Source organism: Oncorhynchus kisutch, linkage group LG12, assembly GCF_002021735.2.
Source record: "Oncorhynchus kisutch isolate 150728-3 linkage group LG12, Okis_V2, whole genome shotgun sequence".
Lineage (NCBI taxonomy): Eukaryota > Metazoa > Chordata > Actinopteri > Salmoniformes > Salmonidae > Oncorhynchus > Oncorhynchus kisutch.
This window is the reverse complement of record NC_034185.2, coordinates 8,630,807-8,650,500: the sequence shown is the minus strand read 5'-3', so window position 1 is coordinate 8,650,500 and position 19,694 is coordinate 8,630,807. Positions and strand designations below refer to the sequence as shown.

Sequence of the window (19,694 nt, the reverse complement as noted above, 5' to 3'; positions counted from 1 at the left end):
CACTTGAGTCAAGAGAGGAACTGTGGTTGAGCGAGCAGAGGACGGGTGCCACCAGCGCAGGCCAGCGTGCTGAACCAAAATTAAATTGAGAGCTTGCGATGCTCGAATTTCCGCTTTCCAGTAAATTAACTTGAGAGCAGAGATTTTGTTGTTCGCCTGAAGAAATACAATACTTACTACATGTCAAGACTCAGAAATTACTGCGTCCCCACACGAATGTCTTTTCTCCCTCTCACACCAGTTCTCCAGTTTTCTCTCCAAAATCAATAATAATTGATACTATAATTTTATATAGCAAATTTGAGGAAAATGCTACCGGAGTTCTATCAACACATTTACTGTAGGACTCGAGTTCTATCAACACATTTACTGTAGGACTCGAGTTCTATCAACACATTTACTGTAGGACCCGAGTTCTATCAACACATTTACTGTAGGACTCGAGTTCTATCAACACATTTACTGTAGGACTCGAGTTCTATCAACACATTTACTGTAGGACTCGAGTTCTATCAACACATTTACTGTAGGACTCGAGTTCTATCAACACATTTACTGTAGGACTCGAGTTCTATCAACACATTTACTGTAGGACTCGAGTTCTATCAACACATTTACTGTAGGACTCGAGTTCTATCAACACATTTACTGTAGGACTCGAGTTCTATCAACACATTTACTGTAGGACTCGAGTTCTATCAACACATTTACTGTAGGACTCGAGTTCTATCAACACATTTACTGTAGGACTCGAGTTCTATCAACACATTTACTGTAGGACTTGAGTTCTATCAACACATTTACTGTAGGACTCGAGTTCTATCAACACATTTACTGTAGGACTTGAGTTCTATCAACACATTTACTGTAGGACTCGAGCTGCTAAAACACTCGACCACTGCTACTCCAACTTCCGGGATGCCTAGGAGGCCCTCCGACACCCTCCCTTTGGCAAAACTCAATTTTGCTCATCCTTTCCTATAGGCAGAAACTCAAACAGGAAATACCCGTGCTAAGGTCTATTCAATGCTGGTTTGACCAATCGGAATCTATGCTTCAAGATTGTTTTAATCATGCGGATATGTTTCACTGATCACTGGGATATGTTTCAGCTGGTCTCTGAGAATAACATTGATGTATACACTGACACTGTGACTGAGTTCATCAGGAAGTGTATACCAGATGTTGTTCCCACTGTGACTATTAAAACCTACCCAAATCAGAAACCGTGGATAGATGGCAGCATTCGCACAAAACTGAAAGTGCGAACCACCGCATTTATCCATGGCAAGGTGACTGGGAATATGGCAGAATACAAACAGTGTAGTTATTCCCTCCGTAAGGCAAACAAACAGGCTAAACGTCAGTACAGAGACAAAGTGGATTTGCAACTCAATGGCTCAGACATGAGACGTATGTGGCAGGTCTACGGACAATCAAGGTTTACAAAGGGAAAACCAGCCACGTCGCAGATACTGACGTCTTGCTCCCGGACAAGCTAAACACCTTCTTCGCCCGCTTTGAGGATAACACAGTGCCACCGACAAGGCCCGCTCCCAAGGACTGTGGGCTCTCCTTATCCGTGGCTGATGTGAGTAAGACATTTAAACTTGTTTACCCTCGCAAGGCTGCCGGCCCAGACGTCATCCCTAGCCATGTCCTCAGAGCATGCGCAGACCAGCTGGCTGGAGTGTTTACGGACGTATTCAATCTTTCCCTATCCCAGTCTGCTGCCCCCACTTGCTTCAAGATGTCCATCATTGTTCCTATACCCAAGAAAGCAAAGGTAACTGAACTAAAATACTATCGCCCCATGACACTCACTTCTGTCATCATAAAGTGATTTGAGAGGCTAGTTAAGGATCATATCACCTCTACCTTTCCTGACACCCTAGACCCACTTCAATTTGCTTACCGGCCCAGTAGATCCACAGACGATGCAAACGCCATCGCACTGAACACTGCCCTATCCCATCTGGACAAGAGGAATACCTATGTAAGAATGCTGTTCATTGACTATAGCTCAGCCTTCAGCACCATAGCACTCTCCAAGCTCATCATTAAGCTCGGGGCCCTGCATCTAAACCCCGCCCTGTGCAACTGGGTCCTGGACTTCCTGACGGGCCGCCCCCAGGTGGTGAAGGTAGGAAACAACACATCCACTTCACTGATCCTCAACACAGGGGCCCCACAAAGGTGCGTGCTCAGCCCCCTCCTGTACTCCCTATTCACCCATGACTGTGTGGCCACGCATGCCTCCAATTCAATCATCAAGTTTGCAGACGACACAACAGTTGTAGGCCTGATTACCAACGATGATGAGACAGCCTACAGGGAGGAGGTGAGAGCCTTGGTGGAGAGATGCCAGGCGCATAACTTCTCCCTCAACGTCAACAAAACGAAGGAGATGATTGTGTACTTCAGGAAACAGCAGAGAGAGCACACCCCTATCCACATTGATGGGACTGCAGTGGAGAAGGTGAAAAGCTTCACGTTCCTCAGTGTACACATCACCGACAATCTGAAATGGTCCACCCACACAGACAGTGTGGTGAAGAAGACTCAACAGCATCTCTTCAACCTCAGGAGGCTGAAGAAATTTGGCTTGGTCCCTAAGACCCTTACAAACTTTTACAGATACTCAATTCAGAGCATCCTGTAGGGCTGTATCACCGCTTGGTACGGCAACTGCACTGCCCGCAACTGCAGGGCTCTACAGAGTGTGGTGAGGTCTGCCCAACTCATCACTGGGGGCACACTGCCTGCCCTCCAGGACACCTACAGCAGCCGATGCTACAGGAAGGCCAGAAATATCATCAAGGACATCAACCACCCGAGCCACGGCCTTTTCACCCCGCTACCATCCAGAAGGCAAGGTCAGTACAGGTTTATCAAAGCTGGGACCGAGAGACTGAAAAAGGCCATCAGACTGTTAAATAGCCATCACTAGCCAGCTACTACCCGGTTACTCAACCCTGCACCTTAGAGGCTGCTGCCCTATATACATAGACATGGAATCACTGGTCACTTTAAGAACGGACCACTAGTCACTTTAATAATGTTTACATACTGCTTTACTCATTTAATTTGTACACTACCGTTCAAAAGTGTGGGGTCACTTAGAAATGTCCTTGTTTTTGAAAGAAAAGCACATTTGTAATCCATTAAAATAACATAGAATTGATCAGAAATATAGATATGTGTAGACATTGTTAATGTTGTAAATGACTATTGTAGCTGGAAATGGCTGATATTTAAAAGAATATCTGCATAGGCGTACAGAGGCCCATTATCAGCAACCATCAGTCCTGTGTTCCAATGGCACATTGTGTTAGCTAATCCAAGTTAATAATTTTAAAAGGTTAATTGATCATTAGAAAACCCTTTTGTAATTTTGTTAGCAGAGCTGAAAACGGTTGTTTCTGCTTAAATGAAGCAATAAAAAGGGCCTTCTTTAGACTAGTTGAGTATCTGGAGCATCAGCATTTATGGGTTCAATTACAGGCTCGAAATGGAACTCTTCTGAAACTCATCAGTCTATTCTTGTTCTGAGAAATTAAGACTATTCCATGCAAGAAATGTCCAATAAACTGAAGATCTCGTACAACGCTGTGTACTACTCCCTTCAGAGAACAGTGCAAACTGGCTCTAACCAGAATAGAAAGTGGAGTGGGAGGCCCCGGTGCACATATGAGCCAGAGGACAAGTACATTAGAGTTTCTAGTTTGAGAAACATACGCCTCACAAGTCCTCAACTGGCAGCTTCATTAAATAGTACCCGCAAAACACCAGTCTCAACGTCAACAGTGAAGAGGCTTCTCTGGGATGCTGGCCTTTTCAACAGTACAATGACCCAACACACCTCCGGGTTTAGTAAGGGCTATTTGAGAGTGACGGAGTGCTGCATCAGCAGACCAGACTTTTGACTGGTAAATACAATATAATTGTTTGTCTGTATATTCTGTCTATCATCTCTATATTCTGTTTATTGTGGCAGCACCATTTCACAGAGTCAAATTCCTGTACATGCAAATGCATTTGTTGAATAAAGCTGATTCTAACATGTTAGTTAGCCTGCTGAGTTGGTTTATCATATCAGTTTACATTCTATTATTAGGGACTGATTATGTACTGAATGAACTTGCAGCAGGTAGCAGATTCTCTCCTTAGTGAGTTCCATTCAAAATCCCCCATGTGCTGCGTGTGTAACAGTATAACTTTAGACTGTTCCCTCGCCCATACCCGGGCACGAACCAGGGACCCTCTGCACACATCAACAACAGTCACCCACGAAGCATCGTTACCCATTGCTCCACAAAAGCCGCGGCCCTTGCAGATCAAGGGGAACTACTACTTCAAGGTCTCAGAGCAAGTGACGTCACCGATTGAAATGCTATTTAGAGCGCACCGCTAACTAAGCTAGCCGTTTCACATCCGTTACACTCACCCCCCTTTTGACCTTCCTCCTTTTCCGCAGCAACCAGTGATCCCGGGTCACGGCACCAATGTAACAGTATAACTTTAGACCCTCCCCTCGCCCATACCCGGGCGCGAACCAGGGACCGCGCACCGCTAACTAAGCTAGCCGTTTCACATCCGTTACACTCAGTGGGATGTACCTCAGGGAGCTAACCCCCCCATGTGCTGCGTGTTTGTGTCATTGGGCTTAATACACTAAATATGAGCTCCTGCCTGCAATTAGAGGAACTTGTTTTATGGTGTTTGCTTGACTGTCTGCTTTTCATTTTACAGACAAATGTTGCTGGCTGACAAGTAATAAGCTAGCTAATTTTAGCTCGTAAATTCCACTCAACTCAAGGTTTTGTATACCTATTAGAATGTATTTGCCAATTAATTTGGTTATCAAGCTGCTGGGTTTCATAAATTGTTCAGCGCTTACTCACAGACAGAACAATGAGATTGGTGGGATAGTTATAAACATCTTAGGCTTTCTACTCAAACCGGCTAGCTAGCTAGCTAAACAGACGGTACTGCAGTGCATCGCAAACAAAAGGCTCGTGAGAGCCAATCACAACACTGGACTTGCCAGTTACTTGTTACTTCGTCCATCACTCCAGTGAAAGTGACCAATTGAATGTTTCTAGACAAGTGCCCACCTTTAAGCCCCACCCCCATCAGTCTGAAATCCAAACCCAAAGGTGCAACAATTTGAGAGAGAGGAATTTGAAATTTAGAGCAAAAACTTGACAATGACAAGTGACTATTGCTTTAACATATTTTTTGGGGGCGGGATCTCTGACAATGATGTTCTGCTCGCTCAAAGTCACACTTGCAAGCTCGTAAGTTTAATTTGCACTTGCTCGACCATTTTCTTCTCTCTAGACTCAAACTGTGTTCAAATACACATACTAACCGCACTAACCGTACAATTTGTGACGTGAATTTTAGTATATAGTATGCTTATTGGTCACAGTATGGATATAGTTAGTATGCCAAAAGTTCCCGGATGTTGTACATCGCCAAAATATGAAGTATACACACAGAGGACACTATTTCCGTACTTTAGGACCCATAATGCAGTTCTTCAGGAAATGGGGGTTGCTTCAAATCGTTTTCAGATTTTAAGAAAATGGGGACAAGGACAATCTGACAACGCTCTGAATTTACAAGTGCACTCTGGCACTCCACACCCGAAGTCGTAAAATGTCTCACTAGTCATTTGTTATGCTAACTAGCTAGCAAGAGCAACTTCCGGTAGACAGGCGAAGAGCTATTACGCTCAACTGAAAGGATACTGTTCGAAGAGCTAGTACGCTCAACTGAAAGGATACTGTTCGTTGACAGTATACTAAAATAAACTAATAAATATTGTAATGAAACAGGCAGGTAGCAGGTCTCGAACCCTCGACCTTTGAGCCCGAGGCCCGGCGCGCTATCTACTGTGCCGCAAAAGCATGCTCGTGCGGCAGGGTCGTTACATTATGTAGTGTATATACTCATTAAGTATGTAGTATACAGTATGTTAGTATGGGTAGTCGAACACAGCTTCAATGTTTACTCACGCAATGTTTCATATTGCTCGCGCGCTCTATCTAGTGCCCGTTAGACTTTTGAAACCGGATTTGACCCCATCCTCGTGCGTTGACGGTAATATCGAGAGAGGAAATAGGATGCTGCGGAGCGCGCATCCCCCGTCACCGCGCCCATCAGAAAGGAGGAGAGGGCTGTGGATGGAGGGAATCTGGTCCCTTCTCATATAACTACTCTTTGTTACCAAAAGAGACCGCTCCAGGGTTGATAGAAGAAAAGACTGGTTCGAGCTTTCTCTCCCGTTTTTCGAAAGAAAATTAGAAGACTACTTTATATTTTGGACAGACATGGGCTGGGTTGTAGATGGGTTGGGTTTAGGGTAGATATGGGCTGGGTTGTAGGTGTGTTGTGTTTGGTAATTCGTTGCTGAGTTAGCTGGCTTGCTGTTCTTATTTCTAAGACGCTATGGCTAAGCAGTATGATGTGCTCTTCCGACTCCTGCTTCTCGGTGATTCGGGGGTTGGGAAAACATGTTTATTATGCAGATTCACGGACAACGAATTTCACCCGTCTCACATCTCCACAATCGGTAAGACCGCTTCTTTGATGCATGCATTATTTGAGGAAATCAGAATACACCTAATACGATCTGATTATCTCTAGGCTAAATAGTCTTATGGAATATGCTACTGGTGCTATATCATTAGCCTATTGAAATTATATTATTATGTACGGCCTACACTTCCTTTGTGCAGAATGTTGTTCGCAATTTGATATTATACATTTACAAATAGCCTATTGTATTAAAATAATTTGGCACTCTATTTCAAGGCACTATATATTTGCATTGTTATTCAGCTCTAAACTCGGATTAAAATAATAAATAGCTTATTTAATCGAAAACAAAAGGACAGCTGCAGGACAAATTAAAATAACCACTTGTGAGGGCATCCACTTGGCAAAAGATAAAACTGTTCATACGATGTCCAGTAGCGTAATTAAAAGAGCCACAGTTGCTACCTGGATCCTGTGATAAATGGAATTCTACTATAGCTGCTATATGCAAACTATAAACACAATATTCAATTTTGAAAATAACAAAATGCAACACAATTACATGTTAACGTCAAAATGTTAGCAACTGTCAGAAAGATTTGGGGCACGTGTCACAGTCATAGTGCTTCCTCTACTGGAAAAATGTGCAAAATGAACTAAAGTGGAATTAAACTTTATATGTGGGTTATAATCCTGTATATACCTTTTTACTGTGCTGCCATAACATTCATATCACAGTAGCTCGAATTAATATTACAACACATACAAGTCTTTACAGCAGAAAATCCTCTAATTTCCCCTCTTCCACCTTGTATAGAGAAAACATTAAAGCAGTAGCCTATGGACTTAACCAGCCAGGCTCGGCCCCTAGAGTTAATCCGGACAGTCACACTGATTTTCACTAGTTAGAATTCAGTACATCCACAGCTTTCTTATTGAGGCCAGTGAAATTATCTATCAGGACAGCTTTCTTCCCCCTTTTATTTAACTAGTCAAGAACAAATTCTCATTTACAATGACAGCCTACCCCTTACAATGCTTTAGGGAACTCCCAATCACAGCCAGATGTAATGCAGCCTGGATTTGAACCAGGTACTGCAGTGATGCCTCTTGCATTGAGATGCAGTGTCTTATATCACTGCACCACTCTGGAGCTTGAAACCAATATCTCTCAGGACAGCCTTCTTCCCTCCTTTACCAATCTCTCTCTCTCAGGACAGCCTTCTTCCCTCCTTTACCAATCTCTCTCTCAGGACAGCCTTCTTCCCTCCTTTACCAATCTCTCTCTCAGGACAGCCTTCTTCCCTCCTTTACCAATCTCTCTCTCAGGACAGCCTTCTTCCCTCCTTTACCAATCTCTCTCTCAGGACAGCCTTCTTCCCTCCTTTACCAATCTCTCTCTCAGGACAGCCTTCTTCCCTCCTTTACCAATCTCTCTCTCAGGACAGCCTTCTTCCCTCCTTTACCAATCTCTCTCTCAGGACAGCCTTCTTCCTCCTTTACCAATCTCAAGCATAGATCATCATGTCACCAGAATAAGACCCTCAATATTTATTGGAAAGGAGCATCAAGCTCATCACCGTGCACTTTCACCACCCGGTGAAGTTCATCACCATGCACTTTCATCACCCTGTGAAGTTCATCACCGTGCACTTTCACCACCCTGTGAAGTTCATCATCATTTATTTAATCTGTAGCCTAATAAACTGCATGCTTCCTCGAGTCGCAGTGGGAGGACCGCACAACATGTCATCGCAAGACTCTTAAGTTAACTTCGATATGATGGTTATTATATCACTATTTCCGCATAAAGGCGTTTCCACTACCGTTTCTCGCATAATTAATTTCACAGATACAAAAAGATCCCACCGTGTCAAACAAAACAGAAACAAATGATCTGTCGCCATTTATAAAATGTATATAAATGTATAATAAAACTTCCTGTTTCCAGTGATGTATTTATTATAAAAGGTATGACTTTACTCACATAAAAACTATGGATGGGAACTTGGTTAGTGACTGCTCATTGAACTCCACCTCCCATCGCAGAGAAATCCCATGTCCCAAATGCCACCCTATTCCATTTGTAGTGCACTACTTTTGACAATATATTAAATAGGGTGCCACCTGGGAGGCATCCACACATCACCCACTGCAGAGGAAGTCATTGGTTGGATTAAGGGTGCATCTATAGCCGGGCATCCCTGGTCTCTCACCTCTACGCATTGATTGGGAAGAAGAGACTTTAACTAGTAGTGGGTGTGATATTTTTATTTATCTGTTATTTTACCAGGTAAGTTGACTGAGAACACGTTCTCATTTGCAGCAACGACCTGGGGAATAGTTACAGGGGAGAGGAGGAGGGAGATGAAGAGCCAATTGTAAACTGGGGATTATTAGGTGACCGTGATGGTTTGAGGGCCAGATTGGGAATTTAGCCAGGACACCAGGGTTAACACCCCTACTCTTACGATAAGTGCCATGAGATCTTTAATGACCTCAGAGAGTCAGGACACCTGTTTAACGTCCCATCCGAAAGACGGTACCCTACACAGGGTAGTGTCCCCAATCACTGCCCTGGGGCATTTGGGATATTTTTTTAGACCAGAGGAAAGAGTGCCCCCTACTGGCCCTCCAATACTGTACAGGCATGTTGGTCTACTAGACAAGGACATCTGACTGCAAAACAGGGACACAATAGGGATTAGTGTAATTCAATGTGTTTGCCTGTGCCAGCTTTTCATGTGTTGATAAATCGTCCTTGAATTAGAGTACATAAATCGTCCTTGAATTAGAGTACATAAATCGTCCTTGAGTCGTCCTTGAGTACATCATACAGTAGCAACCATTCTAGAATAGAATTGAGGAAATATTTGGGGAAAGTTCCAATTTCTAGAATAATGGTGATTGAGAATGCTGAATACAGATGCCAAATATCATACCCCCAAGATATGCTAACCTTTCACCATTATAATGGCATGGGGGTATGATATTTGTGAGTCCACATTAATATAGAATGGTTTATAAACATTATATTCTTATTTACAATAAAAGTGACTCCAAAATGACACAGTACATTATTTACCATTCATTTCTATTGGGCACAAAATAACCTGAAACGCAACCAAAACAAACAGCAAATGTGTACAGTCACAAGCTTGATTTTTTACAACCTTTATTTAGCCAGGTATGCTTTGCCAGCTGGTGCTTAAAGCTAGTGAGGGAGATATGAGTCTCCAGCTTCAGTGATTTTTGCAGTTCGTTCCAGTCATTGGCAGCAGAGAACTGGAAGGAAAGGCAACCAAAGGAGGAATGGGCTACCTGCCTCCAGCTACCTGCTGGAGCGCGTGCTACAAGTGGGTGCTGCTATGGTGACCAGTGAGCTGAGATAAGGCGGGGCTTTACCTAGTAGAGACTTGAAGATAACCTGTAACCAGTGGGTTTGGCGACAAGTATGAAGCGAGGGCCAACCAACGAGAGCGTACAGGTCGCAGTGGTGGGTAGTGTATGGGGCTTTGGTGACAAAACGGATGGCACTACCAATTTGTTGAGTAGAGTGTTGGAGGCTATTTTATAGATGACATCGCCGAAGTCGAGGATCGGTAGGATGGTCAGTTTTACGAGGGTATGTTTGGCAGCATGAGTGAAGGAGGCTTTGTTGTGATATAGGAAGCCGATTCTAGATTTTATTTTGGATTGGAGATGCTTAATGTGAGTCTGGAAGGAGAGTTTACAGTCTAGCCAGACACCTAGGTATTTGTAGTTGTCCACGTATTCTAAGTCAGAGCCGTCCAGAGTAGTGATGCTGGCCGGGCAGGCAGGTGCGGGCAGTGATCGATTGAATAGCATGCATTTAGTTTTACTTGCATTTAAGAGCAGTTGGAGGCCATGGAAGGAGAGTTGTATGGCATTGAAGCTCGTCTGGAGGTTAGTTAACACAGTGTCCAAAGAGGGGCCAGAAGTGACAGAATGGTGTCGAATGATGAAGTCATTGCGTGCTATGAATATGGGAGCAAATACAAAACTTTTGACTTCTTTCAATACACATATAAGTGAATTGGTCCCAATGCTTTTGGGGAGAAAAAGTGCTGTAATTTCTAAACCCTCAAATTATAGCTGAACAGTCTGCACTTTAACCTCATATAAGGAAATCAGTCAATTTAAGTACATTCATTAGGCCCTGATCTATAGATTTCACATGACTGGGAATACAGATATGCATCTGTTGGTCAAATCAAAATCAAATTTATTTATATAGCCCTTCAGCTAATATCTCAAAGTGCTGTACAGAAACCCAGCCTAAAACCCCAAACAGCAAGCAATGCAGGTGTAGAAGCACGATGGCTAGGAAAAACTCCCTAGAAAGGCCAAAACCTAGGAAGAAACCTAGAGAGGAACCAGGCTATGTGGGGTGGCCAGTCCTCTTCTGGCTGTGCCGGGTGGAGATTATAACAGAACATGGCCAAGATGTTCAAATGTTCATAAATGACCAGCATGGTCGAATAATAATAAGGCAGAACAGTTGAAACTGGAGCAGCAGCACGGCCAGGTGGACTGGGGACAGCAAGGAGTCATCATGTCAGGTAGTCCTGGGGCATGGTCCTAGGGCTCAGGTCCTCCGAGAGAGAGAGAGAAAGAGAGAATTAGAGAATGCACACTTAGATTCACACAGGACACCGAATAGGACAGGAGAGGTACTCCAGATATAACAAACTGACCTTAGCCCCCCGACACATAAACTACTGCAGCATAAATACTGGAGGCTGAGACAGGAGGGGTCAGGAGACACTGTGGCCCCATCCGAGGACACCCCCGGACAGGGCCAAACAGGAAGGATATAACCCCACCCACTTTGCCAAAGCACAGCCCCCACACCACTAGAGGGATATCTTCAACCACCAACTTACCATCCTGAGACAAGGCTGAGTATAGCCCACAAAGATCTCCGCCATGGCACAACCCAAGGGGGGGCACCAACCCAGACAGGATGACCACATCAGTGAATCAACCCACTCAGGTGACGCACCCCTTCCAGGGACGGCATGAGAGAGCCCCAGTAAGCCAGTGACTCAGCCCCACTAATAGGGTTAGAGGCAGAGAATCCCAGTGGAAAGAGGGGAACCGGTCAGGCAGAGACAGCAAGGGCGGTTCGTTGCTCCAGAGCCTTTCCGTTCACCTTCCCACTCCTGGGCCAGACTACACTCAATCATATGACCCACTGAAGAGATGAGTCTTCAGTAAAGACTTAAAGGTTGAGACCGAGTTTGCGTCTCTGACATGGGTAGGCAGACCGTTCCATAAAAATGGAGCTCTATAGGAGAAAGCCCTGCCTCCAGCTGTTTGTTTAGAAATTCTAGGGACAATTAGGAGGCCTTCGTCTTGTGACCATAGCGTACATGTAGGTATGTACGGCAGGACCAAATCAAAGAGATAGGTAGGAGCAAGCCCATGTAATGCTTTGTAGGTTAGCAGTAAAACCTTGAAATCAGCCCTTGCTTTGACAGGAAGCCAGTGTAGAGAGGCTAGCACTGGAGTAATATGATCAAATTTTTAAAATCTAGTCAGGATTCTAGCAGCCGTATTTAGCACCAACTGAAGTTTATTTAGTGCTTTATCCGGGTAGCTGGAAAGTAGAGCATTGCAATAGTCTAACCTAGAAGTGACAAAAGCATGGATTCATTTTTCTGCATCATTTTTGGACAGAAAGTTTCTGATTTTTGCAACGTTACATAGATGGAAAAAAGCTGTCCTTGAAATGGTCTTGATATGTTCTTCAAAAGAGAGATCAGGGTCCAGAGTAACGCCGAGGTCCTTCACAGTTTTATTTGAGACGATTGTACAACCATTAAGATTAATTGTCAGATTCAACAGAAGATCTCTTTGTTCCTTGGGACCTAGAACAAGCATCTCTGTTTTGTCCGAGTTTAAAAGTAGAACGTTTGCAGCCATCCACTTCCTTATGTCTGAAACACATGCTTCTAGCAAGGGCAATTTTGGGGCTTCACCATGTTTCATTGAAATGTACAGCTGTGTGTCATCCGCATAGCAGTGAAAGTTAACATTATGTTTTCGAATAACATCCCCAAGAGGTAAAATATATAGTGAAAACAATAGTGGTCCTAAAACGGAACCTTGAGGAACACCGAAATTTACAGTTGATTTGTCAGAGGACAAACCATTCACAGATTCACTAAACCAGGCCAGAACTTGTCCGTGTAGACCAATTTGGGTTTACAATCTCTCCAAAAGAATATGGTGATCGATGGTATCAAAAGCAGCACTAAGGTCTAGGAGCACGAGGACAGATGCAGAGCCTCGGTCCGATGCCATTAAAATGTAATTTACCACCTTCACAAGTGCCGTCTCAGTGCTATGATGGGGTCTAAAACCAGACTGAAGCATTTCGTATACATTGTTTGTCTTCAGGAAGGCAGTAAGTTGCTGCGCAACAGCAGATTCGATATAGGCCGATAGTTTATATTTTCTGGGTCAAGGTTTGGCTTTTTCAAGAGAGGCTTTATTACTGCCACTTTTAGTGAGTTTGGTACACATCCGGTGGATAGAGAGCCGTTTATTATGTTCAACATAGGAGGGCCAAGCACAGGAAGCAGCTCTTTCAGTAGTTTAGTTGGAATAGGGTCCAGTATGCAGCTTGAAGGTTTAGAGGCCATGATTATTTTCATCATTGTGTCAAGAGATATAGTACTAAAACACTTGAGCGTCTCTCTTGATCCTAGGTCCTGGGAGAGTTGTGCAGACTCAGGACAACTGAGCTGGTCACAGATACCTTTTAAAAAAAAAAGTAGGGGTGTGGAGTAACCAGTCAGTGTCTGGTGTGACCACCATTTGCCTCATGCAGAGCGACACATCTCCTTCCCATAGAGTTGATCAGGCTGTTGAGGCCTGTGGAATGTTTTCCCACTCGTCTTCTGACTGGATCGATGGAAAGATAAACGGAGCAAAGTACAGAGACTTGAACCTAATCGAACATCTCTGGAGAGACCTGAAAATAGCTGTGCAGCGACGCTCCCCATCCAACCTGACAGAGCTTGAGATGATCTGCAGAGAAGAATGGGAGAAATTCCCCAAAATACAGGTGTGCCAAGCTTGTAGCGTCATACCCAAGAAGGCTCAAGGCTGTAATCGCTGCCAAAGGTGCTTCAGCAAAGTACTGAGTAAAGGGTCTGAATACTTACAGTATATAAATAAGGTATTTATGTTTTTAATACATTTTTCAAACATTTCTAAAAACCTGTTTTTGCTTTGTCATTATGGGGTATTATGTGTAGATTGATGAGAATGTAATTGTTACGTGAAATGAGTGAGGAGGTGTGGAGTCAGGCGCAGAGAGCAAAAGATGTGGGAAAAAACACGTTTTAATGTCCCGGAAACATAACATGAACCAAAAGTGGAAAAACAAAATGATCAGAAATATAAACGGACAGCGTGAAACCCAAATACAAACAAAATACACTCAAACAACAAAACAGACTGACAAGCCCGCACGAAACAGAAGCGGGCTGAACGAACTATATATAACCCTCCCCTAACAACCAAACAACAAACAGACTGACAAGCCCGCACGAAACAGAAGCGGGCTGAACGAACTATATATAACCCTCTCCTAACAACCAAACAACAAACAGACTGACAAGCCCACACGAAACAGAAGCGGGCTGAACGAACTATATATAACCCTCTCCTAACAACCAAACAAGAAACAGGTGATACCAATCAGACAAAACCAAAGGAACACAGAACAACGGATCGGCGATAGCTAGTAGACCGGCGACGACGACCGCCGAGCGCCACCCGAACAAGAAGGGGAGTCACCTTCGGTAATATTCGTGTCAGTAATCCATTTTAAAATAAGGCTGTAACGCAACAACATGTGCAGCAAAATATACAGTACCTGTCAAAAGTTTGGACACACCTACTCATTCAAATTCTGACTATTTTCTACATTGTAGAATAATAGTGAAGACATCAAAACTATGAAACAACACATATGGAATCATGTAGTAACCAAGAAAGTGTTAAACAAATCAAAATATATTTTATATTTGAGATTCTTCAAAGTTGACCCCCTTTGCCTTGATGACAGGTTTGCACACTCTTGGCATTCTCTCAACCAGCTTCATGAGGTAGTCACCTGAAATGCTTTCCCAACAGTCTTGAGTTCCCACATATGCTGAGCACTTGTTGGCTGCTTTTCCTTCACTTTGCGGTCCAACTCATCCCAAACCATCCTAATTGGGTTGAGGTCAGGTGATTGTGGAGGCCAGGTCATCTGATGCATCACTCTTCTTCTTGGTCAAATAGCCCTTACACAGCCTGGAGGTGTGTTTTGGGTCATTGTCCTGTTGAAAAACAAATGATTGGCCCACTTAGGGTTGCACATTTTGGGGAATATTCAGAGGTGGAAACTTTCTGTGGGAATTAATGTGAATATATGGGAATTAACGGAAATATATGCAAATTAATATTAATACCATATAAATGTAGATGTTTTTTTGCATTGGATATATTTACCATATCATATGGAGACAGAAACATAAACCTTTTACCTTATCATAAGTAGATATAATTATAAATGATTAAATCCTTCTAATATATATATATATTTTTTATTTAGTTAAGAATTGAACTTTAAAGTAAATTAGTTGACTCTTCACATGGGATGATTTCACTGAACAGCAAAAGAAAGGGAATATTGAATGATCCCCAATGATCCATTGCATCTCCCAAAAACGTTTTCAACATACATCTGTAAAATGATAGTCTTGGAACTAAAGCTTTGGTTGTCTTCCTCTCAGGCTTCTATGTCTTCTCGCTGGACCTCCTCAATGTCCACCTCTTGAACATCAGACTCTGAGGCCTCATCTTCACTGTCACTTTCCAACCTTGTTGAGGATGGCTCGTTGTCAGGCTCAAAAAAACTCAAAATTGCCCGGATGGCCACCAATTGTTCCACCCTTGTATCGGTCAGCTTGTTGCGTTCTTTGGTGTGTGTTCCCAAACAAGGACCAGTTGTGCTCTGAGGCGCCTGATGTTGGTGGTATTTGGGGGATGATTGAGGATGATCCACAAAGTCCCTTCTACCAGGTGGCTGATGAGATATGTTGGCACGACTGCCATATTGCATCTCCACCCCAAAGCCCTTGCTTGGAAGTATAATTCACCAGACTGCGAAGAACCTTGCCCTCATCCAGGCCAAGGTGGCGAGACACAGTAGTGGTGACACCATAGGCCTTGTTGATCTCTGCACCAGACAGGATGCTCTTGCCAGCATTCATGGGGTCCAACATGTACGCTGCAGCATGTATGGGCTTCAGGTAGAAGTCTTCACGCTTTGTGATGGATTTCAAAACTGCAGTTTCCTCTGCTTGGAGCAACAGTGAAGTGGGCAGGGCTGTACGGATTTCTTCTCTTACATCTGCAAGCAGAGTCTGAACATCAGACATTGTCTCCCTCAATCTGTGCCATGGCTACTGCAATATGTTTCAGGAGTTTCAGGCTGCTTACTACTCTCTCCCAAAATACATCATCCAGGAGAATCCCCTTGATGGGGCTGACCATATCGGCAGACTGTGATATGACCATTTCTTGGAGAGGCTCCTTCCCCTCCAGGAGACTGTCAAACATGATGACAACACCACCCCAATCTACCTCACTTTGCTTGGTGAGGTAGATTGCTGCTATAACTTGATGACCCTTCACATTCCTAACCATTTCCTTGGCTCTCTTGTAGAGTGTATCCATTGTTTTCAGTCCTTGATGTCCTTGAGGCGCAGATTCAATGCATGAACAGCAAATTTAATGTGTGGGTAGGACTCCTCCACTTTAGACCAAGCAGCCTTCATGTTCGCAGCACTGTCTGTCACCAGTGCAAATACCTTCTGTGGTCCAAGGTCATTGATGACAGCCTTCAGCTCATCTGCAATGTAGAGACCAGTGTGTCTGCTGTCCCTTGTCTGTGCTCTTGTAGAATATGTTTTAAAATGAAACATGTATGGAAACAGGTGAAATAACACTCCTCAGTTAGCAGGCTCAAGCAAGCTAAAACCCACACGGTAGCAAAAAAATAACTAGCAGAAAATGTTAACAAGTTAGAAATGATTTCAACACACTTTGCTGTAGGCTACTAATTACTAGTTATCAAAATATCATGTATGTCGTATAAAATATATTCAACCCACCCAGTATTGTAATCAAAGCTTACCAGAAAGCATGTTGTCCTTGGCTCAGACAGTGTAGTAGTGTGGGCTCAATAGCATCTCATTACTGTGCAAGATCTTGAGAATCAGCTGTACAGTCGTGGCCAAAAGTTTTGAGAATGACACAAATATTAATTTCCACAAAGTTTGCTGCTTCAGTGTCTTTAGATAATGTTGTTAGATGTTACTATGGAATACTGAAGTATAATTACAAGCATTTCATAAGTGTCAAAGGCTTTTATTGACAATTACATGAAGTTGATGCAAAGAGTCAATGTTTGCAGTGTTGACCCTTCATTTTCAAGACCTCTGCAATCCGCCCTGGCATGCTGTCAATTAACTTCTGGGCCACATCCTGACTGATGGCAGCCCATTCTTGCATAATCAATGCTTTGAGTTTGTCAGAATTTGTGGATTTTTGTTTGTCCACCCGCCTCTTGAGGATTGACCACAAGTTCTCAATGGGATTAAGGTCTGGGGAGTTTCCTGGCCATGGACCCAAATATCAATGTTTTGTTCCCTGAGCCACTTAGTTATGACTGTTGCCTTATGACAGGGTGCTCCATCATGCTGAAAAAGGCATTGTTCGTCACCAAACTGTTCCTGGATGGTTGGGAGAAGTTGCTCTCAGAGGATGTGTTAGTACCATTCTTTAGTCATGGCTGTGTTCTCAAGCAAAATTGTGAGTGAGTCCCCTCCCTTGGCTGAGAGATGCTTTTTGACAACAAGCTGTCTTCATCAAGCTGTCCTCATCAAGCTGTCCAGCTCTCTTCATCAAGCTGTCCTCATCGAGCTGTCCTCATCAAGCTGTCCTCATCAAGCTGTCTTCATCAAGCTGTCCTCATCAAGCTGTCTTCATCAAGCTGTCCTCATCAAGTTGTCCTCATCAAGCTGTCCAGCTGTCCTCATCAAGCTGTCCTCATCAAGCTGTCCAGCTGTCCTCATCAAGCTGTCCTCATCAAGCTGTCTTCATCAAGCTGTCCTCATCAAGCTGTCTTCATCGAGCTGTCCAGCTGTCCTCATCAAGCTGTCCTCATCAAGCTGTCCAGCTGTCCTCATCAAGCTGTCCTCATCAAGCTGTCTTCATCGAGCTGTCCTCATCAAGCTGTCCAGCTGTCCTCATCAAGCTGTCCTCATCAAGCTGTCCTCATCGAGCTGTCTTCATTGAGCTGTCAAGCTGTCCTCATCAAGCTGTCCAGCTGTCCTCATCAAGCTGTCCTCATCAAGCTGTCTTCATCAAGCTGTCCTCATCAAGCTGTCTTCATCAAGCTGTCCAGCTGTCCTCATCAAGCTGTCCTCATCAAGCTGTCCAGCTGTCCTCATCAAGCTGTCCTCATCGAGTTGTCTTCATCGAGCTGTCTTCATCAAGCTGTCTTCATCGAGCTGTCCTCATCAAGCTGTCCTCATCAAGCTGTCCTCATCAAGCTGTCCTCATTAAGCTGTCCAGCTGTCCTCATCAAGCTGTCTTCATCAAGCTGTCCTCATCAAGCTGTCCTCATCAAGCTGTCTTCATCAAGCTGTCCTCATCAAGCTGTCCTCATCAAGCTGTCCTCATCAAACTGTCCAGCTGTCCTCATCAAGCTGTCTTCATCGAGCTGTCCTCATCGAGCTGTCCTCATCGAGCTGTACTCATCGAGCTGTCCTCATCGAGCTGTCTTCATCAAGCTGTCTTCACCATGGTATCATCTCAGAAACACACAGACAAGGCTCTACACACAGACAGGGCTCTACACACAGACAGGGCTCTACACACAGACAGGGCTCTATAGGGCTCTACACACAGACAGGGCCCTGTAGGGCTCTACACACAGACAGGGCTCTACACACAGACAGGGCACTACACACAGACAGGGCTCTACACACAGACAGGGCTCTATAGATGGGAGTCTCCAGTAATAATAATGCCTGCAGTCAGTTAGGGAGATGTCTAAGACACAGGCACACACACACACACACAAACACACACACACACACACAGGCACACACACACACACACACACACACACACACACACACACACACAGGCACACACACACACGGTGGGAGGTCAATGGGAGGTCTGTGGGGGGTAGTGGGAGGTATGTGGGGGGTCTATGGGAGGTCTGTGAGGGATAGTGGGAGGTCTGAGGGGTAGTGGGAGGTCTGTGAGGGGTAGTGGGAGGTCTGTGAGGGGTAGCGGGAGGTCTGTGAGGGGTAGTGGGAGGTCTGTGGGGGGTAGTGGGATGTCTGTGGGGGGTAGTGGGAGGTCTGTGAGGGGTAGTGGGAGGTCTGTGTGGGCTCGTGGGAGGTCTGTGAGGAATAATGGGAGGTCTGTGGGGGATAGTGGGAGGTCTGAGGGATAGTGGTAGGTCTGTGAGGGATAGTGGGAGGTCTGTGGGATAGTGGGTGGTCTGTGAGGGATAGTGGGTGGTCTGTGAGGGATAGTGGGAGGTCTGTGGGGGATGGTGGGAGGTCTGTGGGGTATAGTGGGAGGTCTGTGGGGGATAGTGGGAGGTCTGTGAGGGATAGTGGAAGGTCTGTGAGGGATAGTGGGAGGTCTGTGAGGGATAGTGGGAGGTCTGTGAGGGATAGTGGGAGGTCTGTGGGGGATAGTGGGAGGTCTGTGAGGGATAGTGAGAGTTCTGTGTGCGTGTGTCTACCCCTGGCTCAATAAGCTGCTCTCCTCCTTATAGCCCTGAACCACAGCTACTATGTCCCTGGCCCATCAGCCCCCTCACTATAAGGGTTAAGTGCTGCTCGTTATGGTATAGCTACAGTAGGGAGATGCCCTGGACACGGTAGTGTGAACAGATACTAATCCATTCATAGAAAAACAGTTAGCTAATAGCTACGCTAACTAGCAACAGTGTGTTGAATTAAACTGTTAGCTAATAGCTACGCTAACTAGCAACAGTGTGTTGAATTAAACTGTTAGCTAATAGCTACGCTAAC

At 44.5% G+C, this 19,694-nt stretch overlaps 1 protein-coding gene across 1 annotated transcript in view; it reads left to right on the top strand.

The window, feature by feature from the left end:
• Positions 1 to 6,031: 6,031 nt before the first annotated feature.
• Positions 6,032 to 19,694, top strand: part of LOC116376492 (ras-related protein Rab-15) — a 30,568-nt gene continuing 16,905 nt past the window's right edge. Inside the window, exon 1 of the mRNA XM_031836804.1 lies at positions 6,032 to 6,580. Coding sequence (XP_031692664.1) covers positions 6,457 to 6,580 — 124 coding nt within the window. The 5' untranslated portion in view covers positions 6,032 to 6,456. The remainder of the gene's footprint in view (positions 6,581 to 19,694) is intronic.